The 26,165-nt window shown below is 39.3% G+C and overlaps 1 protein-coding gene across 2 annotated transcripts; it reads right to left on the bottom strand.

Annotated features, from left to right (window-relative positions):
• Window positions 1-26,148, bottom strand: sytl2b (synaptotagmin-like 2b). Of its 2 annotated transcripts, none has more exons than XM_020041215.2 (19): window positions 26,017-26,148; window positions 19,674-19,860; window positions 17,869-18,014; window positions 17,506-17,602; window positions 16,606-16,672; window positions 14,838-14,943; window positions 13,657-14,586; window positions 10,647-13,415; window positions 7,113-7,223; window positions 6,905-6,970; window positions 4,932-5,026; window positions 4,726-4,833; window positions 2,663-2,832; window positions 2,358-2,460; window positions 1,929-2,090; window positions 1,628-1,706; window positions 1,100-1,208; window positions 561-766; window positions 1-188 (listed from the first exon to the last, which is right to left on the bottom strand). In XM_020041215.2, the coding sequence occupies exons 2-19, from the start codon at window positions 19,772-19,774 to the stop codon at window positions 40-42; spliced, it is 5,574 nt and encodes a 1,857-aa protein (XP_019896774.2). In that variant the 5' UTR covers window positions 19,775-19,860; window positions 26,017-26,148; the 3' UTR covers window positions 1-39. The 2 variants fall into 2 exon arrangements, with proteins under 2 accessions (XP_019896774.2, XP_019896806.2); XM_020041247.2 differs by having other exon boundaries at window positions 6,920-6,970.
• Window positions 26,149-26,165: the final 17 nt, after the last annotated feature.

The raw sequence follows: 26,165 nt of genomic DNA, 5'->3' as shown, positions 1-26,165 counted from the left end.
ATTTGAACTATAGCAGGTTGAAGATTTTCAGATCCTTTCTTATTTCAGCTTAGTCTTTACTGTGGTCAGCATTCTCAGTGGTAGTACATCCTCCACCCATTCATTTGGAGAGGTCATCATTCTTTCCCATAGATCTACCTCTGCAGCATTTGAGTCCATCCAATCCACCACAGCCCCATAACTTCTGCCTTTAGAGAGAGATGGAGAAAAGCTAGTCTTTGCCAAGCAAGTCAGCAGTGCTCAAATGCTCAGCCCCTAAATTGTTTGGGAGATTAAATGGCCTATTATTTTCCACAACAACAATGCTAATAATCGGGTTTATAAAAATGTAATAGGTGCAGCAATCTGCTGTGAATTGTTAATTCAAACATTTACAAATATTTTTCTTATTTAACCTGTGGAAACCAGCAATGTTGTGTAAGCAGGAATGGGGTGGAAAAAACAATGGCGGTTCTACAAGAATTTAAGCAAGCCCTGTTGAATTAAATGAAAGTACAGTACATACCTAGGTGGAGAATTTTAGAATAAATTAGATAAATGAAATAATAGTTTATTAATACCTGTGCCAGGTCCCAGTCTCAGACCACCCAGGAGGTTACTGCCCAGCCTGTCACGATCCCAAACGGTCAGCTCCACGCAAGCCTCATTGAGGTCCTCCTGTTTGAAGCCGTCATACACCATGGTATGGTTAAAAATGGGCTCCACTGTCCTCCTCAAGACCCGAGTCTTCTGGCGACTTTTTCTGCTTGTGTCTGGAAGCACGAAGCTAAGGAGGAAAAAGTGTCATAAGGTCAGGTATGTTTGTAAAATGTTACACAATCCAACAACTATACAGATAAATGAGAATGTGAAAGACTTGAAAACAAGGCTAAGGCCTGGATTTGGTCAATAGGCGTTTAAAGACAATTTCCAAATGAGACCGTATCTGTAGTATTTAAACAGTCCCTTGACAGGTGCAATGGCTGTAATGTGGTTTTTGATTGAATTCAGGCCAAAGAAGCCACTAGGGTTTATAATAATACACATCTTATGTTCAGGAAACATTCTGTACATTTTGTAAATTAATACATCTGATATGTTGGTTGTGTTTTGTACGTACCACTTCACATATGGATCGATGGTGGCCCCTCTGATAAGGGGAAGGTTTTTGCAGTCTTTCACCCAGATGTGAACCTCACCTGTTTTAGAGGGGGAATCCTTGCCTAGGCCTAGGGATCACAATTAAGCAAGATTCAGGAAACTTGTGTCTCTTGCAAAAAGTCAGCAAGATAATATCCTTTATTAACAGGTGGTTTGAATCATGACTGCTGATTGGCTGATGGCTGTGGTATATGGGACCGTATTGCATGGGTATAACATTACATCACTTTTCATTGCTCAAATTGCATTGGTAACTGATTTATAGAAAGAGTAAGGCATCTCTGGGGTTTGTGATAAATTGCCAATACACCACGGCTAAGCGCTGTGTGTTTCTAGTGTTTTTGTTGTCTTGACCTTGCGGACACTAATGTGAACCTATCATCATGGCAATGTAATCATCCCCAGCTTCTAATTGGATCATTCAACCCCCCTTAAAAAAGTCCTAGACACTGATGATGGTTAGGACATGTGGGGTGTGTAGACTTACTGTGGGATACTTGAGGCAGGAAGCGTATAGCCAGTCTCATTTCCCCTCTGTCATCTAATGGCTGAAGAGTGTGGGTGGGCTTGATAGGAGGAGACACAACTAACACCTTACTGGGCATTTAAAACCGCGCATAACTTAATGAACTAACACACATCCCCACACTCACGCCATCTTTATATGCACAGCCACTGAATTAAAAAGCAGAAGCATAGAGAGGGATTTCAGTTATAGATTAAGTTATTTGGAAAGTTTTTAATGAGACCAGACAGACACAGGCAAAGCATGTGTATTGTTTTCTTACCCTGGATTTCAGAGATAAGCAGTTCATCTGGGTGTGGTCAAAGTCCCATTTGGACAGGTCCACATCTACCTCGCCCAGAAAACTGTTCCTGCCAAAGGTATCATGGTGCCAGACGGAGAGAATGAGGGTTTGAGTCTTGAGATACTCCATGCGAACCCGATACTGATAAGGGAACAGTAGATAGTTTTTGTTAAAATCCATGTTAGGCCAAACATGAGTGTAATAACACATTTCTCTTTGGAATAATATAAATTGTTGTGAAAATGTATTCACTCCCTTTGAAATAAGTATACTGTACAAATGTTGTGTCATTTGTTCAATCTTGTTCCTCTTATCCAAAGTTTTGGTTCAACTTCTGACAACTGTGACAAAAAATATAAAATACAGAACATCTGAACAAATACTTTTTGTACAACGTTTCTTTCTTACTCTGAGGATCTCGTTAAAAATAGGGTTCACAGTCTTCTTTTTTACAGATGTCTTCCTTTTTCCTAGATTGGCTTTGTCAGGCACCAGATAACTTTTAACATACCTATGACAAGAAACACAAAAATATCATTAATTTCAGTAGTGGGCAATCAGTCAATAGGTAATAAATACGAAATAACAACATGGTCTCAGGGGAATACGTAGACTATTTTACATAAATAAAGACATTCTATTAGGAAAATTCCCTATGTGCAGGGATCGTATCAGTTCTTTCAGGGCCCTAGGTTTGTTGGTACAGTACTCACGGGTCAGAGCGGCCCCTCTTGGGGTCGACAGTGGCCAGGTTACGGGACTGAGCTACAAAGATGTGGAACTCCCGGAGCTTCTGGATGTAGCTGATGGAGAACTCAATGTTCCCTTGTACCTCCACACCTCCATAGTCCCCACTGTACATGGTCATCACACTGCCACTTAGCTAACACAAACACACACATTTTAGGTGTCTCTACACAAAAATCCTATCTTCCCTAACATTCAACTCCAAATAAACCCTATCCTACCTCCTAACCCTAACCAATAACCATAACCTCAGTTGTACCTTTTTGCCTTAGCTTAATCTCTAAGCTGGAAATAACTTTTTCCTACTTGTTGGGACCTCTATTATTCCTTATTTCCCATATTCTACATACTTTGATTTTAAAGGGCAAAGTATCTGCAACTTTTAATTGTACAGTATGTTGTTTGAAGTAGTATAAGTGCAACAAAACCAGTCTATTTATGGAAAGTTATTTAGACAACTAACCACTATCAAACTCTGTTTACCAGTGGCTGCTGACTGACTTCCCAGATGTAGAACTCTGTTGAATTTCAGTCATGTGCTTCTTATCAAGATTGTGTGTTATGCCTCTTGCATGATCATTGCATGTTAAAGCGGGGACTAACAATCAGTCACAGTCGTGATGGTTGCTCCGTGTGGCGCTGCATGCCCTCTAGCTCTGCCTCGCCAGCGTTCTAACCGCCAGCAGGAGATGATGGCAGCAAGCGCACCTCACCCAGACCTGCTCCTCATTATTAATTATGTTGTCTCTTGTTTTCACTCGCACCTCACAGGTTATTGTGTTGTTATGTTTGCGACCATGTGGTGTGTTCCACTGATTGCCATTAAACGAAAGACAAGCAGTTGATTTTCCATTTTGTTATTTTCACTTTTGCCTCTCGTTTTTACATATTCGCTACCCTTGCACCTCACAACAGTAGTTTTATATTTAGCCACTTAGGCAATGATAAGGCATTATTAAAGAGATCATCCAAAATGTACCAACTTGGGTGATAAAACCCAATTGACTGATTATTGGTTTAAATTATTGGTTTAAACCATTGGCCGGAATTATCTAGCTCATTGCTTTTCTAATAGGTCAACCTTGTGGAATTATAATCGATACTAAGTGCATGACAATGTACCTATGCCCTATACATAAATAATTAACAAATCAACCTTTCTGACACAAAATCTATCCAATCGTGTTGGCCATCTAGATTGATAAATCATGAAACTGCCTTGTTTTATGTCAAACCCTGGGGTCATAGTTGTGTATGTTTTTTTAAACCATTGGTTTTAATGATTGATCTCAAATGGCTAGCTTCTATCATCTAATAGGCCGATCTTTTATATTTTTACCAAAATGTTGCCACATGTTTTACACATAATCTAAAATGTCTTTGTATGATGATGATTCCATCCTGTACATGTCACCACACCACAGTCATTGAGACCATTCAAGAGTTACAGTCAATGTCAGAATTAACAATAAACTGGTCTTACATACCTAACATATATAACTAAAAGCATTGTATTTGGTTCAAAACATTCTCTAAGGCATCAACCAGATTTTTGCATAAACAGTGTGTCTATTTAAAAAATGTGGGTAGAATTGGATAGTTAGATTTCAGTGTCAAACAGGGCAAGGTACTGGTCCAAGTGCCCAAGTCTGAGTCACTGAGTGCACATTAACAAAAAATGTATGGTTTACCCAGAGAAATACAACATAATAACAAGAATAATTTTCTCAGTAAATGGTTCGCTATCCCTTGTCCTTTCTTTGTGACATAATGTATAAATGTGAGCCAGTGGCCATTGCAAATTGAATTCCCCTAAAATAAAAGCATTTTTTAGTTGCAGAATGTTTTTTGTCAAACAGAGCAAAACTGAACACAGTTATGTTAATAATGATGTTAATATGTTAAACTTTTTAAGTTATTGTTATATGCTTATATTAGTTAAGTTTAGTTATGCAGGAAATATGAATTCTAAGAATGTAAACAGTGGATTTGTGTTGACAGTGCATGCTTGTGTGTGAACTGAACATACAGATGCCATGCCAGAGGAGCTGCTGATGTTAGTCATAGATTTGCCCATCTTATGTCTGCTTCCATGGTAACCGTCCTCAGAGGCGGAGTCAGTGTCTTTGTCATCAATCTAGATCACAAAAATACATTCTAGAATGCCCATACAGACATACATTTGTGTACCTTGACCTAGAGCTTCTGCAAGGATTAAATCTGTAGTGGCTTTACCTCCTTCTGCAGGAATGAGGGAACAGATTTGCTCATCTTCTTCACATTTTCTGGGTCAGAGAAGAGGGATGAAGAGGGGGAAGGTAGGGTTGATGCTAAGGGGGAACATAACAAAGAGAGGGCTAAGAGGGTCATTGTACGAGGTTCATCATTTATTCTACAGTCATCATAAAAAGGTAATAAATCTGATTTAGACAGATCTTCTTTCTCCTCAGGATTTTTATCATGGAATACCCAAAATCATTCCTCTTCAGGGATACTTAAATCTACCTGTTTCTAATTTCAGAAGGAGTGTGCCGGATCTTAAATTTCACAAACCCCTTCGGCCTTTGGTAGGTTTAGGGCTGTACATCTCTTTTATAAGAGTATATGTTCTAAGTAAACGTTTATACCAAATATGAGCTTCACATATTTTCTTGTGAATCACAGAGCTTGTTCTTGGTGTAATAAACATCACATGGTCATTTGTTACTAAATATAAAGTATATTGAAAAAGACTTTTGATGGCCATAGATAGTTATGAGTTAAACACTATTTCAGTGATTCTGGTCTTCTGTCACTCTGTTCCATAAATGTACCACGTCAACTCTTTGTGTAACCAAACAAGGTTCCAAACTCATATGTCAACAGATGGCCAGGTTTGTAGTCAGTTCCCTTTCAATCAGTCACTCAGCATGACACCAACGGGTTAACACTGAAACAATTCACTGAAAATTGTGTTTCAGGAAGGTTGTGTTTCACTAACATTTCTCCTACTGGTTATGGAGATGGTTGGCACACAAGAACGCAACAAAAGCTAACTCTAATCCAACATCAACAATGAAACTTATTTTTAAATTATCAGGAACAATACTAAGAGCTGCTGTCTGATGTGCCAGGCCTGGTTATGATGATGCGAAAGAGAATATCCACAATCCAATGTTTCATTGTGAAAAAGAACATTAAATAGCTGTGTTTTACGGGTTTGATATGCTGCTTGAATATCTTGCCTGTTGTTTTACAAGTATGTCTTCAAGGGTGGTCACAACCTATGGCTGAACTTGTCTCATGTCCCAGAAAGGAATATACTTCTATTTGGGTGAAGCCATCTCCCCTGGGAGTCTCTTTGGTTTGGCCATAGATGCAATTTAATTCCATTTGGATGGAAGAGGAGAAAGAATGAGAAAATGTTGCTGTGCATTCTCCTCCTCACCAAACCTGGGCATCTGATTCAAGAAAGTGCTATTTCTATGGGACACTACACCAGCCACGCAGAACATGCGGGTACAATTTGAGGTGCATTTTGAAGTTTTACCCTCCGAATTCCTAGATCTCTCATTTGTTTTCTCTCTCGTTCATTTTCTCTGGCACTCGATTTAGCCAAAATTTGGCAGGCCAGCATTTTTGGTTTGGACCAACAACTTGATAGTTGTTGCATATTTGAACAAACACAGGGAACTGATCTCCAGACCTAGAGCTGTGACATAGGATTTGGCTAAGACATTGTATGTGCCAAGGTTTAGCATGCCTCCCTTTGAAACATTAGGGAGAGTGGAACTCAAGATTCTCTTATCTGACCTTGTTCAAGGTGTGATTTTATTTGTTGAGTGTTAAACCATATACAAAATACTGTATTATGAAAACTGGTTCATATATCCAAGAATAATGAATGTGACCATGTATATATTTATGTTGCCATTGATGTATTTAAAACCTATTTGGGCCTGTTAGTCAAATGTTTGATGGCTTAGATTGCCATGCCAGTGACAAGCTAACTAGGATGTGCTAGCTACTGCTAACAGTTTATTGGTAATTCAGGTGTTCTTTGATGAAATAGTAATAAGTTAACATTTACTTTCTTAAAATGTTCAGTGTTATATTAAAAGGGTTGCACTTGTGCTCTGTATTTATGAAAGCATTGGTCTTCACATGAATGTATATGTATTGCATGCTTCATTACTATTGATTCTGCCTAGTTGGTTACACTTGCATACCAAACCCATTTTTACCAATGCTGCTTTGTCTCAAGTCATCAAGTGGAGCAGGTCTTCTTTCTTGTCCTGTAAGAAATAATGGAAAACAGAAAGAATTTTTCAACCGACTACAATATGCATTAAGAGCCATTATGACATCCAGCCCTGACAGCAACCTTGTAATGCTTCATATGTATTTGTGGTTCTGGAAACAAGGGCCATTGCTCACGTGGGGGCATAGACGCTGTGATGTCCTCAAGACTTTTGGTGAGATTTCTGGGGCGGATCTGAGCTCGCTTCAGTGCTTTCTGTACAAGGTTTCCGTCCTCATCATTTTCACCTAAAATGTCAGGCATTAGAGAAAGAGTTTCTCTAATATTCTCTTCATGTTCAGAAAAATATATGGCGATATATCTGAAGGGGGAAGGTGACTGGGACATATTACAATATAAAGCAAAAAGACCTAGTCGTTAATACTGCATTTGGTTCACTGCTTTTCTTGTAAATGCATTAAACATAATTTTTCAACACAGGGGTTCCCAAACATTCTCCACCAAGGCCCCCGATTTTTTATTTGAAACATTTTGATAAATCCTTCCTGCTCCTTTTAACTTAATGGTTTTCAAAACTATTATAACCCATGTGTTTCACTGAAAGATTAACTGTATTAAATATAATAACTAACAAAAAAATTACTTAATATTCCAATAGATGGGGGTAACTCAAACAGATTCTAACTCAAACAGTTTGGACTGGTATACGGTTTTGTGTAAAATGTAAAGAAAAACAGAATGCAATGATGTGTAAATCATTTAAACCCTATATTCAATAGAAAATAGTACAAAGACAACATATCAAATGCTGAAACTGAGAAATGTTATTGCTTATTGAAAAATATACAGTGGGGAGAACAAGTATTTGATACACTGCCAATTTTGCAGGTTTTCCCACTTACAAAGCATGTAGAGGTCTGTCATTTTTATCATAGGTACTCTTCAACTGTGAGTGACGAAATCTAAAACAAAAATCCATAAAATCACATTGTATGACTTTTAAGTAATTAATTTGCATTTTATTGCATGACATGAGTATTTGATACATCAGCAAAGCAGAACTTAATATTTGGTACAGAAACCTTTGTTTGCAATTACAGAGATCATATGTTTCCTGTAGTTCTTGACCAGGTTTGCACACACTGCAGCAGGGATTTTGGCCCACTCCTCCATACAGACCTTCTCCAGATCCTTCTGGTTTCGGGGCTGTCGCTGGGCAATACAGACTTTCAGCTCCCTCCAAATATTTTCTGTTGGGTTCAGGTCTGGAGACTGGCTAGACCACTCCAGGACCTTGAGATGCTTCTTACGGAGCCACTCCTTAGTTGCCCTGGCTGTGTGTTTCGGGTCGTTGTCATGCTGGAAGACCCAGCCACGACCCATCTTCAATGCTCTTACAGAGGGAAGGAGGTTGTTGGCCAAGATCTCGCGATACACGGCCCCATCCATCCTCCCCTCAATACGGTGCGGTTGTCCTGTCCCCTTTGCAGAAAAGCATCCTCAAAGAATGATGTTTCCACCTCCATGCTTCACGGTTAGGATGGTGTTCTTGGGGTTGTACTCATCCTTCCTCTTCCTCCAAACACGGCGAGTGGAGTTTAGACCAAAAAGCTCTATTTCTGTCTCATCAGACCACATGCCCTTCTCCCATTCCTCCTCTGGATCATCCAGATGGTCATTGGCAAACTTCAGACGGGCCTGGACATGCACTGGCTTGAGCATGGATTTTAATCCATGATGGCGTAGTGTGTTACTAATGGTTTTATTTGAGACTGTGGTCCCAGCTCTCTTCAGGTCATTGACCAGATCCTGCCGTGTAGTTCTGGGCTGATCCCTCATCTTCCTCATGATCATTGATGCCCCACGAGGTGAGATCTTGCATGGAGCCCCAGACCGAGGGAGATTGACCGTCATCTTGAACTTCTTCCATTTTCTAATAATTGCACCAACAGTTGTTGCCTTCCCACCAAGCTGCTTGCCTATTGTCCAGTAGTCCATCCCAGCCTTGTGCAGGTCTACAATTTTATCCCTGATGTCCTTACACAGCTCTCTGGTCTTGGCCAATGTGGAGAGGTTGGAGTCTGTTTGATTGAGTGTGTGGACAGGTGTCTTTAATACAGGTAACGAGTTCGAACAGGTGGAGTTAATACACGTAATAAGTGGAGAACAGGAGGGCTTCTTAAAGAAAAACTAACAGGTCTGTGAGAGGCGGAATTCTTACTGGTTGGTAGGGGATCAAATACTTATGTCATGCAATAAAATGCTAATTAATGATAAAAAAAAATCATACAATGTGATTTTCTGGATTTTTGTTTTAGATTCCGTACCTATGATAAAAATTACAGACCTCAACATGCTTTGTAAGTTGGAAAACCTGCAGAATCAGCAGTGTATAAAATACTTGTTCTCCCTACTGTATGTCCATTTTGAGTTTGATGCCAGCAACATGTTAAAAAAAAGCTGGGACGGGTCAACAAAAGACTGGAAAAGTTGTGCAATGTTAAAAAATCTGGTGGAATATCTCACAACTAAGTAGGTTAACTGGAAACAGGTCAGTAACATGACTGGGTATTAAAAGAGCATCCCAGAGAGGATGAGTCTTTCAGAAGTAAAGATGGGGAGTTCACCACTCTGTGAAAGACTGTGCAGGCAAATAGTGCAACAATTTAAGAATAATGTTTCTCAACATAAAATTGCAAAGAGTTCTTTTTCAGGGAAGGCCTTGCTTACTTCAGCAAAACAATGCCAAACCACATTCTGCACATATTACAACAGCATGGCTCTGTAGTAAAAGAGTCCAGTTGCTAAACTGGCCTGCCAGCAGTCCAGACCTGTCACCCATTGAAAACATTTGGCGCCTTATGATGGGGACCCCGAACTGCTGAGCAGCTGCAATCCTATATCAAGCAAGAATGGGAACACATTTCACTTTCAAAACTACAGCAATTGGTCTCCTAAGTTCCCAAATGCTTACAGAATATTGTTTAAAGAATAGGTGGTGAAACACAGTGATAAACATGAAATGTGTTGCTGGCAGCAAATTCAAAATGGGCAATTTTTCCAAAAACAATAAAATGTCTCAGTTTCAACAGTTGATATGTTGTCTTTGTACTATATTCAATTAAATACAGGGATAAATTCACATCATTTCATTGTGTTTTTATTTGCATTTTAATAGAATACTGTAGGTGATTTGCTGCAGTTTCTGAAAAACTGAAATCTCAACCATAAACACACAGGAGCTTATCAATAATATATGACTGACGCTTGGCTGGATACCCACTGATATGTACTGCATAAAAGAGGTATAAAAGAACATCCAAAATTATTTTAACGTCCATAAAGTGATATCCAATAAAGTTATTGGCGTATCCTACAAAGGAAAGCTTAACTCTGGCTACTTGGCTCTGTCAGAGTACCATGTGATGTCAAGTACAGTTACAAAAGCACATTGTCCAACCCACAAATTAAACACAGCCAGCTGATTCCCTGCACAACATTCTATTTACACTGACATATAATCAGACAAGGATACTGCATCCTGGATATTGCCTCATTTTATCACATGTTTACATAAAGATGACTTCACACAAAACCCAGATTAAATCATTCAAATTTGACGTTTGGTATGTTTTTCATCAAAGGCCACTGGTTACATAACACTTGTTTTAAAACAATAGGGTTACATTATAAATGTAAACAAAACTCACGGTTAGAACTAGTTCTGGAGATGGACCAAGTTTCAGATGCGCTGCTAGATGTTCTCTCAGATATACTGAACGATGACTCTTGCCCAATGTCAGTGCTGCCATGGTTTGACCAAGGGGCCAGGGGGTTTTGTGTTATCTTGCTGCCCCTCCTGCTGTAACTCTCCTCTGAGTCAACAGGAGTGCTGGATCTGACAGGCCCAGTACTCAGGTTAAGCTCAGGCCTTGTCAGGGCCACAGTTTGGATGTTGGTCTTCTCTGTGATTCCGAGGTAATGACGGTAGTCACTGGGAATAAATGCCCGAGCGCGAGGCGTTAGAGTTTCAGACTCATCTGATGATTTTGAGGAACTCCTCCGAGAAGGTTCTTTGTCAGAACTCTGTTGTCTACCCTGTGTTCTCTTGGGCTGGACTGGTCTAATATCCATTATATTTTTAGGCTGCAACAAAGAAGTTTGATCCAATTTGTCATTCACGTCTAATGTGAACATACTGTTGGCACGTCGAAGCGCACTTCCACGTCCACTTCCGCTTGAATTTCCAAAACTGCCTTTCCTAGCTTTGTGAGACCTAGATCCTTTTCCTGAGGTGCCTTGTGGCTTGAGTGCCTTTTCCTCTTTGGTTAAATCATGTTTTGAGCCGCTTCTTACCTGAGGGACACAAGGGGTTCTTTGCTGCTCTACAGTGATTCTTGGTGAGAGGTTGGCTTTTGTGTCAGTCATTGCTCCTGAACATGGTCTGATCAATCTAGACCTTGACTGATGCTCTCTCTCTTTGTTGCTGCTGACTAAAGACGTAGGGGGTGATAGAGAGGATGGAAAGCATGGTGAAGAAGGTGAAGATGTTTCCAAGAGCTTGCTCTCATCCAAAGTTGATCTAGTGATCTCCTTCTTTTTGGGTCTTTTGGGTTTTTCAGTGGAAATTGTCTGATTGCAACGAGAAGTGGCTTCACCCCAAAACTCGCAAAGATTCTTAAACTGCAAACGATTTGTGCCAAGGCCTGGGGATGACTTGTCCAGTCTCTGATCCATTGTGAAGACACTGAAATTGGGTCTTTGTTTGTCAGAGGAATGATTAGAATCTGCTTCGTGGGCATCGTCAGAATCATTACAGATTAACCGCAGGTCAAACTCAGACTTGGTTAACCTTTTATTTAGCTTTCCTTTGGCTTCCCCATCCTCCTTTGATTTACTACCATAAAATATGGGCCTGTTCTTCTCCTGTTCCCAGAAGGATTTGAGTTGCTTTATCTTGTCTGCCTTGCTGTCCTGCTGTGGGGGAACCTGGATGTTTGGGGTAATTCCTTCATCTAGTTTTTTTGTGGATACAACTGACTGTACAAACACCCCCTTTTTTTCTTCACTATCGTTACCCATTAAATTGTCACTGACTTTATTCTGCTGTCCAGTCTGATTTACCGTCTCAGACCCTGTACTTTGGAAGTGTGGTTCAGGCAGTTGACTTGGACTGGAAAGTAGTTCAACCTGTGGTTTTTGTAAGTCTGGTGAGAGTTTCACAGACTCGGGTTTGACTCTGGGCTGAAGGAGCAACTGAGGGTGTGGGGTGAGTCTTGGAGTGGAGTATATTGTAGATTCTGGAGTAAGCCTGGACTGGGACTCAAACATGCTTTCTGACGGAGTGATGAGTCTGGACTGGGACAGTGTTTCCTGCTGAGGATTAAGGGTGCTTTGGAAAAGGATTTCTGCCTCTGAGCCTCTCCTGTCCACTGTACATGGGGATCTTCTGAGCTCTTTGTCTACAAAATGTGCATACTCAGCAGGAAGAGATTTGTTTTCCTCACTCTGAGTCCCAGGAGTGTAACTATCATCCCAGGAAGTTGGCAGTGTAAGTATCTCTAAAGTGGGAGAAATAACAACAGTCTTTTTGGGTGTGTACACCTCCTGTTTGTTTTGGGTAACACTTGGCTGTAGATGTAGCTGTTCATTCTCTTTTCCATTCCGGAAATCCCTCCTGGATGACCCATTTACATATTTGGACTCAGGGACAGTTTTATGCTCTGCCTGTTCTTTTTTTATTGTCGGCTGTACTTTCTCAGTGATTGGTCTGCTGATGAGTATCTTGGGCCCAGAGTTACCCTTCTCCCATAAGGACTTCAGCTGGGAGATGTTGGGCGATTGGTTCTCATTTTGGACCTCAGCATTTTGTTTGACTTCCTGTATTGTGACCTGTGGGACATCAGCTTTGGCTGGAGGGTCATTAAACATCTTCACATCCTCTTCTCTATCTAACGTTAGCTCCTTCCTATTTTTTCCTTTAAACCTGTCTGCTTCAGACATGCGTCTCTTTGGCTGGTATGTTATCAGAGGTGAATTGTTGGGAAGTTGATCAACAGAGGATTCAGACTGAAATCCATCCTTTACCTCTGGTGTTATAAACACTGAGACTCCTTTCACACCCTGTGTATACAGGCCGGAATCAACATGTGGAAGATTTTTCTTCAGGTCTGGATCTTTTATTTCCATTTGCTGAGTTTTGCTCCGATAACTAGGCCTGTCCTTTGTATCTGTTATTGCAGAGCCAAACACGTCTTCCTGCAAGTCTGGTTGATCGTTCTGAGTGTCCAGCCAGTCGTTACTGTCTACACTCCGGCTGAACCACTCTAGCACTTTAGCGATGGAGTCACCCTCCTCCCCTGTGGGTTGGGGCCTAAGGGGAGCTGACTCAATGGCAGGCTGGTAACCTCCTGTTTTTTTATTAACCTGATTTTCAGGCCTATCCCCAGATTTATGGCGTTCATGATGCATCCATTTGTCTGAAAAAAAAGTTAATGTAATTGTTATGATGAATGGTTAAAGAATGTGAAAATGTCAAGCTTAGGAATGTCAACAGTGGCCTAGTAATACCCCTGATCATTAATGTCTAATTCATTGATTGATCACCATGTATACAGCATACTGTACCCAAGGGCCAATAATGACTGAATAAAGATTCCCCCTCATTGTTGATTGTATTTTTGGGTTCCATGAATTCTTACTTTCTATCATTGAACTTACCCACCATGCTTGTATCCAGGCTAAGGTCGCCCTGTCTGATAGCTGTGCCCACATTGCGGGACCTTATCATTTCCTTGTCCTGCTTCTCAAGGATTTCAAAGGCTGCATGTTGAGAAGGCTGGCGGTGAGTGTGGGTTGTTAGTTCAGAGGTTGGACAGAAGGTTACAGACCGAGATTCAGAAAATTTATCAGACCACTCTCCGCACTGTGGAGGATCCACACTGAAAGATTCTCTCTGGATGAGACCATTACTACCTTCCGTTCTCTGACCATCTTTGTGGTATTTATCTGTGTGCCTGTCGTTATCAGTGGGTGTTACTGGTGTAAAGTCTGTCAGTCTGAGAGGCTTTGGATCAGTCATGGGCCTTCTTAGAACCTTGAAACCTTCAGTTTCCCTAACAGGAGAGGGGGTAATCACATCAGGTCTGATTAGTGAGTCATCTGAGTGCTCCTCTGCAGTTCTCTTTTGCTCGTGGGACCCTGTTTCTGTATCCAGTTCAGTAGTGGTGGGGACCAGGATTAAATCATTTAGTGGCTTATAGGGGAGGTCAGTCAAAGTTTTTAGTCGCTGACTAGTGGGAGAAACTGGAGTCACATTGTTCTGTAACTCAGATGTAGAAAATGTAGTACTTTCTTGTGACTGCTTGTCCACAACCACCTGACTGGACAGCTTGAATTCACCATTGGGGCACTGTTGGATGCTTCCCTGAGGGTCAGGGCTGTTCACTTTTGACTCAACAGGATGACTCAGCTGCCCAGGGATGGAGACATCACTGCCTGTGAGAGAGCTCTGTGAACGCCGGGAAAGAAAGGTTCTCTTCTTAGGCACAGGCCTGAATCCTACAGAGGACCCTTCAGAAGTGACAGAGCCCGCCGATGTGTGACTGGTGGATCCTTTTGCAGTGGGATTCTTCAGTGGAGATAAAGGCTCTGTGTGTGTGTGAGGAAACAAAAGGTGGAACAAAATTTGAATAATTATTATTTAATGTGACAAGCATGCGCCAAAGTAAATATTGCAGGCTAGGTTGGTTGCAGTACCCACCTTCATAACTATCCCTTTTGTGAATAAGCTAAACAATTTCTCAAAGAATCCTTAAAGCTCCTGTTGCTTGATTTGATTCAACCTCCCAGTCTTAGATCCATTTCAGTGTCTGCCTGGAGTAAAACATTCACATTCTAACCTGCTTTGTAAGATGTTTCATCATCTTGATTTTCATTGGTTAACTGCTTTTCCATCGTCTCTGCTTCCAAAACAAAGGATGCTCGATTGAAAGGGTTGCGCCTTGGCTGGAATGAGAAGAGCAAAAAATAACCTAAGATCTTATTGGGATCTAAGACAACTCTACAATAAAAAATATTCGTATAGATCCCGATGAACTGCACTGTTCAAAGATTCAGATGGCCTCTCCAAATGTTTTATTTTTAAGTCAATCAACCATTGATTTCTAGATTTCCACATGTGATTGGGGTTATTCACTTGCTGGAAGATCCACTTGCAAAGGTGGAAGAACATTGAACAGGTTGAAAATGCACATTTAGCTAAAATAACATTTTCAAGATATTTTGACTTAAATTGTTTTGTGAAAAAGATTTTCAGCACAGTAAATCACTAACACAATCTACACTATTTGTTGTTGTATTATCTTGTTTGTGAATGTTCTTGTCTGTCTGTATATTACTGTGTTATTTGTTATGTTTTATATTTTCTGAAAATCTCAGGAAAACTATTGTAGTTGCTGCTAAGGCAAAAGCTAATGATGATTCAAATAAACAAACAGTTTTGTAGCAATTTTTCACCCTTTTGACAGATGTAACCATATTTTTGGCTTAATTGTCCTGGTACTTGGTGGAGTTCACAATGTTGTTGAAAAAAATCTAAGCTCTACCACCATAATTGACAGTAGGGATGAGGTTCTTGTCTTTATATGCATGACTCTTTATACGCCAAACCCACCGCTTGGTATGTGTGTGGCCAGAGTTCTGTTTTCTGTAGAATCTGGTTGCAGTCCAATTGCAAGTGCTGTTTAACATTATGCAGGCAGTTGCATTTTTGTCTGCTTTTAATAAAGGCTTTTTCTGTCTGCCTCTCCAAATGGGCTATCAGCATGGGGATCACATGTATTCGGAGACTTTGAGACCCCAAGATGCAATCAAGTTCCATAACTTTCCATTGGATTCTTTGCTTCCCAAATCATCTTCCTTGGGAGCAAGTGGACAGTTTTGTCCTCTACCAATCAGGTTTATCACTCTCAATGTTTATATGTTTATCAAAATAACTTCCCTAATAGTGGTACATGGTATATTAAGCAAGAAAGCATTAGGGTGTGTTGTATACGGTGGATGAGAGTGTATGGTATTGTCTCAAATATCTCACTTTTCAGTAAATCAGCTTTCAGGATTTTAGCCCCTGGTTAATTATTATGGTTTTATCAGATTCCTTCTAACTCTTGCCGGATTTCTTTAGATCAACAACCATTAGTCTGTTTTCATTAGTGATTTATATGCCCTTCCTAATGCTAATTACAATTGGGATTTTACATTTGTTTTACCCAATTTTTATACACTGGTAAAACAGAAAGTCATGGCCACAAAACAGTTTCTTAAAATGTATATGTAGAAGGTTAATCCAAATTTAAAAAAAATGATTTAATGTAGAACAATCCCTAGGGTAGCCAAGCATCTGGGGAAAAGCATGAAACATTTTTTGGTTACTCACACCAACATATCTGAACTTGAATTCACTTAATTCTTATCTGTGAATGTTTACTGTTTATTTAACATTATATAAACATTTGGATTATCTTATTACTCATCCAACTGTTTTATTTCTAAGAATTATAATTCTAAACTAAAAAAATTTCAAGACTATGGCTTGTAAAAAAATCTATACTTTGATTCTTTAGTCTGTTTTGTATTTCTCAAATTCATTGCATATGAAGTCTCACCTACCCTTCCCGGAGAGCGTACCACTGAATTCAATTTCTCTTTCTCTGCATCTGACACATTGAGGCTTTCACTGCAAAGAAGACAGAAGAATAATCAAAATAGAAAATTACAATACTATAGATGAGTAGCCTTCCTATCACACTATTGGGAGTCAAAACATATATACATGAGTGACCATTACAGTGGTTTTCAAGTAAAGAGTTGATTATTTTTTGCACTTCCTCAATACATTCCTGAGCACTAGTGTGACTGGTGTTTCAGTGAACAAGCATCCAGCATAACTGAGACCTGCTCACTTGTGATTAATTGTCAAATCAGTGTTTAACCAGTCTCCAAGGAAATGTATTACTACCTCCCTCCCAATCTTGAACAATTTGATTTAGTAACTGGAAAGAAATGTCATATTGTGACTGGACATTAAAAAAAAAAAGTATATAGTAAATGGACAATTTTATAGATTAACTGGACAGAACCTCACACAGGCATATTATCTGTATAGTAACAGCCACACACAAAACTACAGGCCTCTCAAATTGTATTACAGTCCTAATAATAATAATAATAGTTTTTTTAAATCTTTCTCACACTCACTGACTCACCCACATCCTTAAATGCTATGAACAGAGTATAAGAGAGCAGACAGACCCCATGTAAGCGTTGAGCACCACCTATATTGACTCAAATTAAGTCAAGACACACCTAAGACACACACGCACAATGTTCAAGCTGTACAAACATCAGAGTTTCTGTCTCACTCAGTGCAAAGTGCTATGACTGATCGCTCACGCAGAACTGCTATGCTTCTACAGAACATTGTGTAGAGTAATGGGTTACAGCAGAAATAGGGATGGGTTAGCAATAAGAAGAGAAGGTGAGAGGTGGTGCAGTGGAGCATTGATTCACCTGGTTTCCCTTGGCTGTGTTGAAGTCTCCAGAAGCCTGGCGGGTTTGGGTGGAGGGGTGAGCTCTGAGACTCTGGGGTTCTCAGTCTTAGACAGATCTGTAAGACAAACAGGGAAAATTCACTAACACTGGAACTCAAAAGAAACTTTACATATAAATACAACATTTTGTACTAAATATAGCAGCTTTGCAACGTGAGTTAAGTCAAACAGAGAGTTTAATTCAATAGCACCCATGCCTATACATTCTACTCAGATGAAGGCTCTTTCCTTCCACAGTAGTATGCGAAATACACATATGGTAATCTTTTGTTGCCGTACTCAATCAACCTTTGAACAGTGCTGCTTGACCCATCTAAAGCACCTGCTTTTCTCTGTTTCATGGAGGCCAGGATGATTTCGGAACCATGGATCTTATCATTGTGTCTTTGAGACTTGGCCGCGTAAAACCACTCTCCTGTCAGGTACTTGTGCCGGCTTTCCACTGGGGCGCTGTTTCTTTGCAAATTCCTGATGAGAAGAAGACAAATAGCCACATTAGAGTATACAGGGCATGGTGCAGTCATCCATTAAAGACATTACGTACACCACATGAGTTAAGAATCTAACAAACCTAATTGCCATGGAAAGACAATGCAGCGCTTGCGGACAAATAGTTCACATTCTTCTGTAGTTTAATTTTATTTCATCAGTATGAAATCATCAAACACTACAACAATTTGCCTTTGAATTAATTGTTGGCGATCATGTAATACATTTTGTTTGGAAAACCACTGTTTTTCTAGATATGCGCATGAAAGACCTGCTTCTTTATTTAAGTGAATAAGTGAGTTGGACCAAGATATTGTTTCAAGTTTGTATTCACAGTTGGATTGTGTAACCAACTGAACCTGTGGCACAACTGAACACATCTCCTTACTGATGCCACCTCATCAATATCCTTCATTAGATTACAGAAGTGATGTCATGTTCCTAATCAAATTACGTTTATTGCAATTTTGTTTACTTTTAAAATATGCAAGACTGAAAAGAGAGTTCAATCCTATAAATAAATAAATATTTGAGAAAATACAGTATCTTTATTGTTTAACTTTTTTGTGAAACGTAATTCTATTACAATGGTGTACTTGATTTCAAATCACGAAGGCTTTTCCAAAAGTGAAAATAATGTTATGAAAATCATGTGTTTCAATGTGTCCATTCAGAGTCATGTTTACTTGGAAGGTAAACTAGACTGGTCATGTGAAAGGGCGGTAGAACATTATTAGACACGATTGAAAGACTTTCAGTCTAAGGTCTCGGCTGAACACAGACTAATCATCTAGACAAAGATCTCCTACTGTTATATACCAAAAACTCTTAGGACATTTTTGTCAACAGTCAGCTGGTTCTTCACCCTGACATTAGTTTCGGGGGCAAGAGAAGTCATTAAACTTCAGCTATCTTTAACCCCCGTTAGCCAAAAATCTATGGATGTAATGCAGGTTTGTGAGCAGGTTTTAAACATTATGATCACAAATGTACCTTATTTTGAACTTGTTAATTGATGTTTGTGATGGCTATTCAAAGAAAACTGAACCAGTTTCAATTATTCAATACACTACTTTCAGTGTCAGGAAATATCCAACATCAACTCGTAAAACAGTGCAATTCTCTTTTGACTTATTAATTAAATATACTCAGTTCCTATGTTTGTACAAATTTACACATAACCATCAAATTAATTTAGGTGCTACTAGTGTCAGAAAACATTCTGTAGGAACAGAATAAAAAATATCATTGCAGAGGCAGTCCACGATGTTTGGCCACTGGTTGTAAAAGTTGAGTACTATGTCACATATTTGACGATTTGAGCCATCTCACCTATCAGGAATTACATTCATATACAACTAATTTGTAAACCGCGATTCTCTTCTGTATAAAGACAAACATGTAAATTACGTTCACTTTCAAAATCCCCAGTGCTACTGGTCCTTGATGTCTTGCTAATATGTTGCTCCTTAACTTTACACTATTATGTTGGTCCTTAATAGTTTGGGGTCACTTAGAAATGTCCTTGTGTCTCTCTCCGTTCCAATGCATAAGTTGTGAAAAATAGAAAACACTATAATGACTCTAATGACATACTAATGGTTAACAACTGTGACAATTTGCCTATCACAGACTTACCTGATTCTCTCCTCCTCTGCTTTCTTCAGCTCCTCATCTCTCTTCAGCACAGTCATGATCATGGACTGTTCCTCCTCTGTCAGGTGACTCAGGTCTATCATGGTGACTGTGGTTTTCTCCTCCAGACTGGTGTGCAGACACCTCACCTAGTAGGTCTTGGAATGGCTTATAATTTAAGCTCTTAGTCCTGAGGAGTCAAGACAGTCAGATGAGATTAGCTGGGCAGTGTCTGTTCTACGCTCTGAGCTCCAGAGATATCGCTCCTGGAGGATATCAAATCACATTGCTCATCTTAGTAAAACAGTAACTTCTGACAGATAACCAAGGGCTTGAGTGGAGGACCATATAGCACAGCTCATGTTTATTTGACTTTCGTTGTGTTATAATTTGGAAATAAAATGTATTCAATTTGGATCCCTTTGATTAGCACCATACAGACAACTTAATTACAAAAGGTAATTAGACATAATAAACCTACATCTGTTTAGATACATTTTCAACCCTGAGTCAATACTTTGTTGAATCACCTGGCAGCAATTAAAGCTGCAAGTCCTTTTGCAAGGTCTCTGCAAAAAAAAAATATGAGTTCTCTTCCAGGTTTGCACATTTAGTTCTGATTTATTTTTGTATATTTACCTTGGCAAAATTGCTGAAGCCCTCTCAAATTCTAAGGGCACTGTTGGTTAAGAGTAACTTTCAGATATAGCCACAAATTCTCAAATGCAGGTTGAGGTCTGGGAATTCTAGGACACTCAGTTTCTTTGTTTTTAAAACCTCTACAATGTAATCCTGGTTGTGTTTAAGAAAATAGTATTTCTGAAAGGTAAATCTCCATGCTCCAAGGCCTCTTGGACACTGCTGCAGGTTATTCTCTAGGATTTTTCAATCGCTCTACATCCACATTGCCTTCAATCCTGACGTGTTCCAGTCCCTGGTAATGAAAAGCATCCCCATAGCATGAGGCTACCACCACATTGTTTTATTGTGGTGATGGTAATCTCATGGATATGAGTAAATGTGGTAACATATATGTATTAAGATTTTGGCCAATGAGTAAAATGCCTGTGTCATCTAAACAGAGGACCTTTTGTCATAAGACAAAATGAGGCTTTGTGGAGCACTCTGGTAATAGTTCATATTTGGATGAATTCCTCCCATTCTGGTCATTATCATTGACCTTGGTGGCTGTAATTTTGTCATTACTGTGTGTTTTTTTGGATATGCTCTCTGCTTTACTCTGGGACCCTCCATTAAGACGTGTTTTTATTCTGAGAACATAATATAAAAGGGGATTTTTTACATTTAGTTCACACATTGCAGTCCTGGGGTGATGAATTCTTTGGGACAAAATCGTATATGCCAAATTTTTTCTACCCTCAAAATCAACGTCCTGCCATTTCAATAAATGTGAAATAAAAAATGATTTACAGAAGTCAGGTTTAAAATGTACAGGGCTCGACAATAATGATGGCCCTGGGCCAGGAAAAAGTCAAGTCGGGACTAATCAAACTAGCAAGTCACTGTCACAATCGAGCCACCGCAAAACATTTTTGAGATTGCGAAATAATAATCACATTATAAAATCCACATCCTCCAGTTATTTCGTAATCTGGCACACGCACAAAACTACCTTGCAACTCTTTTAGCATGTTGACCAGTCAAGTGTTGAGCAGTGATGTGATGCGTGGCTGTCTGGTATTGTTTTTCAATAAAGTATTCAATTGAAGAAGGCAGTGAAGGATAACTGCGAGCTCAAACGAAAGCGAAGATTTTTACCTCAGTGCAAAAAATTATTTACCTGTTTTGACATTTCAATGGAACTCAGATGCACTGTTGTCTGTCCTAAGTTCCCAGCTAGACCACAGAAGCCAAGGTATGGGGTCTCCCCCAATTAAAAAAAATATATTTATAACTCTTAACCATAATATTTACACAATCTGATATTGCCATGTTGTTGTTCCTACAACATTATATTAAATGTTGCTCCAGGACCATCATTACCACTGACCTGCAGTTAGTTGGTTACCCCAGTCCAAAGACACAATATTCCCCCACCCACCACACTTTGACCAAACCCTAACTTCAGCGACACCTGTGCCTAAACCTAACCTCATTGGTAACTGTGCCTAAGCCTATCCTCAGTTGTGCCAACATTAATTACAGTGGGGAGAACAAGTATTTGATACACTGCCGATTTTGCAGGCTTTCACACTTACAAAGCATGTAGAAGTCTGTCATTTTTATCATAGGTACTCTTCAACTGTGAGTGACGGAATCTAAAACAAAAATCCAGAAAATCACATTGTACGATTTTTAAGTAATTAATTTTCATTTTATTGTATGACATAAGTATTTGATACATCAGAAAAGCAGAACTTAATATTTGGTACAGAAACCTTTGTTTGCAATTACAGAGATCATATGTTTCCTGTAGTTCTTGACCAGGTTTGCACACACTGCAGCAGGGATTTTGGCCCACTCCTCCATACAGACCTTCTCCAGATCCTTCTGGTTTCGGGGCTGTCGCTGGGCAATACAGACTTTCAGCTCCCTCCAAATATTTTCTATTGGGTTCAGGTCTGGAGACTGGCTAGACCACTCCAGGACCTTGAGATGCTTCTTACGGAGCCACTCCTTAGTTGCCCTGGCTGTGTGTTTCGGGTCGTTGTCATGCTGGAAGACCCAGCCACGACCCATCTTCAATGCTCTTACTGAGGGAAGGAGGTTGTTGGCCAAGATCTCGCGATACATGGCCCCATCCATCCTCCCCTCAATACGGTGCAGTCATCCTGTCCCCTTTGCAGAAAAGCATTCCCAAAGAATGATGTTTCCACCTCCATGCTTCATGGTTGGGATGGTGTTCTTGGGGTTGTACTCATCCTTCTTCTTCCTCCAAACACGGCGAGTGGAGTTTAGACCAAAAAGCTCTATTTCTGTCTCATCAGACCACATGACCTTATCCCATTCCTTCTCTTGGTCATCCAGATGGTCATTGGCAAACTTCAGACGGGCCTGGACATGTGCTGGCTTGAGCAGCGGAACTTTGCGTGCGCTGCTGGATTTTAATCCATGACGGCGTAGTGTGTTACTAATGGTTTTCTTTGAGACTGTGAACCCAGCTCTCTTCAGGTCATTGACCAGGTCCTGTAGTTCTGGGCTGATCCCTCATCTTCCTCAACAGTTGTTGCCTTCCCACCAAGTTGCTTGCCTATTGTCCTGTAGCCCATCCCAGCCTTGTGCAGGTCTACAATTTTATACCTGATGTCCTTACACAGCTCTCTGGTCTTGGCCATTGTGGAGAGGTTGGAGTCTGTTTGATTGAGTGTGTGGACAGGTGTCTTTTATCGCCATGTTGGTGTTGTTCTGACAACATTATACAGTGGGGAGAACAAGTATTTGATACAATTACAAAGTTTTCCTACTTACAAAGCATATAGAGGTCTGTAATTTGTATCATAGGTACACTTCAACTGTGAGAGACGGAATCTAAAACTAAAATCCAGAAAATCACATTGTATGATTTTTAAGTAATTAACTGCACCTGTTCAAACTCGTTACCTGTATTAAAGACACCTTTCCACACAATCAAACAGACTCCAACAAAAAATCCAGAAAATCACATTGTACGATTTTTTTTATAATTAAGCAGGTGCAGTTAATACAGGTAATGAGTGGAGAACAGGAGGGCTTCTTAAAGAAAACTAATAGGTATGTGAGAGCCGGAATTCTTACTGGTTGGTAGGTGATCAAATACCTATGTCATGCAATAAAATGCTAATTAGTTATTTAAAAATCATACAATGTGATTTTCTGGATTTTGTCGTCAGAACAACACCAACATGGCGATATCAGATTGGTCATCAATATTTGCTCCTTTTCTCACTCATCAGTAAACAAGTGGTGTTTCTTGCCATGAAGTTCAGGAATGGATTAATAACCATTTCTGATCTGAATGGCAATGATTATAATATCAATAAACACTGACTCACCTCTTGTGCTACTGTATACTTAGTCTATCATCTGACTGGTACTCATTTTGTCACTGCTTTCAGCTTACTTTTATTTTCTGAGGCTGCTCAAAAATCTGATGAATATCACTGCCACATCTCCTCTTACTCATGATGACCCTCACTGTGAATGAAAGCAGACTAATAAAACTGCTTGCACTTTACTCAAACAAACACTAATAATGCTATTTATCATAAGCAAATACAGCTATACAGTATACTTATATACAATCAATGAAAACGACTACTGTCGACTGTCGTTATGTGCATAAATTACACATGAAGCGCAACATAAATGACTGACACTTTGCTCAGATTTCACGTGGGCTTTCTGGTGTATCTAACAACATCAAAGTAAGACATTAACATGATCACCATTGTTGATCGCTGGGTGAATGTTTCGCTAATTAGCTTTCCAGGTAACTAGCAACGATAGATAACATTAGTGATTGATTGATTAGCATGTGCTAATCGGCCCGTTTTCACCAACAACTTTTGCTTACACTCCATGCAATTACTGACACTTTTTAGCAAACGATTATTTATTTCCACAATTACAGTTCCAGCAAAAAATGACGTGTTGATGTTAAAACTATCACAATGGACGTTCGACAGGAAGATGGTGTGGTGTTAACACTCATATTACATTCTAGTTTTCCATTTTTTTTAAACATTTGAAAGTAGTAGGCTAATGAAATAGAGAGACAGTAAAATGTTTTTTGAGCATATTTGTATGTGTCCCCCCCAATATATATTGCAATTACGGCCTTGGTGTTTTGTTTGAAAGTCAAATGATTTTTTGACTTATCTTTGTATTCATTTTTATAATTAGAAATATTATGAAATAAAAACAAAAATATTTTGTTTTATATATCCAGAATGCATTTCATAAATGATGAATCGTATTAAGTAACAAAAGTATTTGGTTTTATGTTACAACACTCATAAATGACAACTTTTGGAACGAGGGACAGTAAAACATTTTGGGCCAGTAAGTTTCAAACATTTTTTTTTTTACGTTGAGCCCTGATGTATACGTTTTAGAATGTAACTCAGACCTAAATAGACTAGACGATGTTTCAGTAACCATATATTGGTGTCCAATTCATTTTTATGGTGTTGCCTCTTCACTACTCGACACGTTCAGGGAAGTTTAAGCTTGAGACGTGTCCTACAATGTGAAACTGTATTCTTGGATGTTTTTGCTGGCACATACACACTAGAGGAGAGGACATTCAATAACTACATTTAACCAGTATGTACCTCCCTCTACGGGACCCTAGCCACTGTCAGTGTTAGGCTTTTGTACAGCTGTGCAGTGACGTAAGACCACTGTACAACTCAGGGGCCCCTACATTTTTAACTTAAAATGTAAAGACATTATCTGATCCGATTAGGCCAACTTTGGCACATTCTATTCTATTCTATTCTATATGTTAGTACTATAGTTGTCACAGCTGCCCCCCACCCCTCCTGCTAACCCCAGCTCAACAGAAAGAATTGGAAATTCTGCCACCTTGTAAAAACATGTTTGGCAAATTGGTACATCTTTTGTCAAGTTAAAGTTAAATTAACTTAGCTACAAGCCGTATGCACTTCATCCATAGTCATTGATTTGGACATTTTTAGCGGTTCATATAATCCATTCAGAATAAGAAATTGCACAATAAACTGTAAAAGATCGTTTAATATATACATCACATAGTTAGAATGATTTTCAGTTCAAGTGATAGCTGAAGAGAGCAAGTATAACCTTTGTTTTGCCTGTTTAATCCTGTTTTATAACAAAGTTAGTGTAATTGGATAATTGAATTGCAAACTCATGTCTTCTCAAAAAGAAAAAAGACTGCATTAACCAATTACAGTTCACCTTAAAATGTCTATTAGAGGAGAAAAATGTAAGAGGAGAAAATAAAGTAGTATTAGAATATTTCTTATAGATTTTATATGCACCTGCAATTCGCGACAACATAATGCTTCCTTGAAAAACATAACCATAAATAGTAAGCTATCTTTACACAATCAATATGTTTGAAGATTTAAATAACAAAATATAAAGTACGTCTGCGAAGAATACAAACTATACGTCCCAACGCTTCACCAAAACTATATTTGGTGAAGCGTTTGGACATGAGAAGGATCATAATAATAATCCTTCGTACGTGTTGGGACGAATAAAACCTGACCACCTTTTTCCAAAAAGTAGCATTGCTGCCAAGAGTTCAGATTTTCATCTTAAAACAACGTTCAAATCTAAAGATGAATAACAATATGTTACTTCGTCATTTAATAGATACACAATACAGACCAACCGAACAGGGAGTAAAAAGTTTTACCTTGGTCAGGAGGCTGCCTCTGGTGAACAATTCGGACATCCACGGAAGCGAGGGAGGCGTCTCGAACTCAAACGCTTAAGTGCCCACCTGACTTGTTATGGAAGGCAGTCAACTTTGGTAGCCCGTACTTTCTTAAAAGTGTCTGAAGA

The sequence above is a fragment of the Esox lucius genome, chromosome 1, assembly GCF_011004845.1.
Source record: "Esox lucius isolate fEsoLuc1 chromosome 1, fEsoLuc1.pri, whole genome shotgun sequence".
Classification (NCBI taxonomy): domain Eukaryota; kingdom Metazoa; phylum Chordata; class Actinopteri; order Esociformes; family Esocidae; genus Esox; species Esox lucius.
The sequence above is the reverse complement of the archived record's forward strand: the minus strand, read 5'-3'. Positions and strand labels throughout refer to the sequence as shown.

Bases quoted from the DNA above. Each gene is read 5' to 3' on its own strand.
- sytl2b (XM_020041215.2), bottom strand. From the start codon at position 19,774: ATGATAGACCTGAGTCACCTGACAGAGGAGGAACAGTCCATGATCATG. The intron at 18,015-19,673 runs GTAAGTCTGTGA...TCTTCTCATCAG, and splicing joins GCAGAGGAGGAGAGAATCAG to GAATTTGCAAAGAAACAGCG. The intron at 13,416-13,656 runs GTAAGTTCAATG...CTTTTTTTTCAG, and splicing joins CCTGGATACAAGCATGGTGG to ACAAATGGATGCATCATGAA.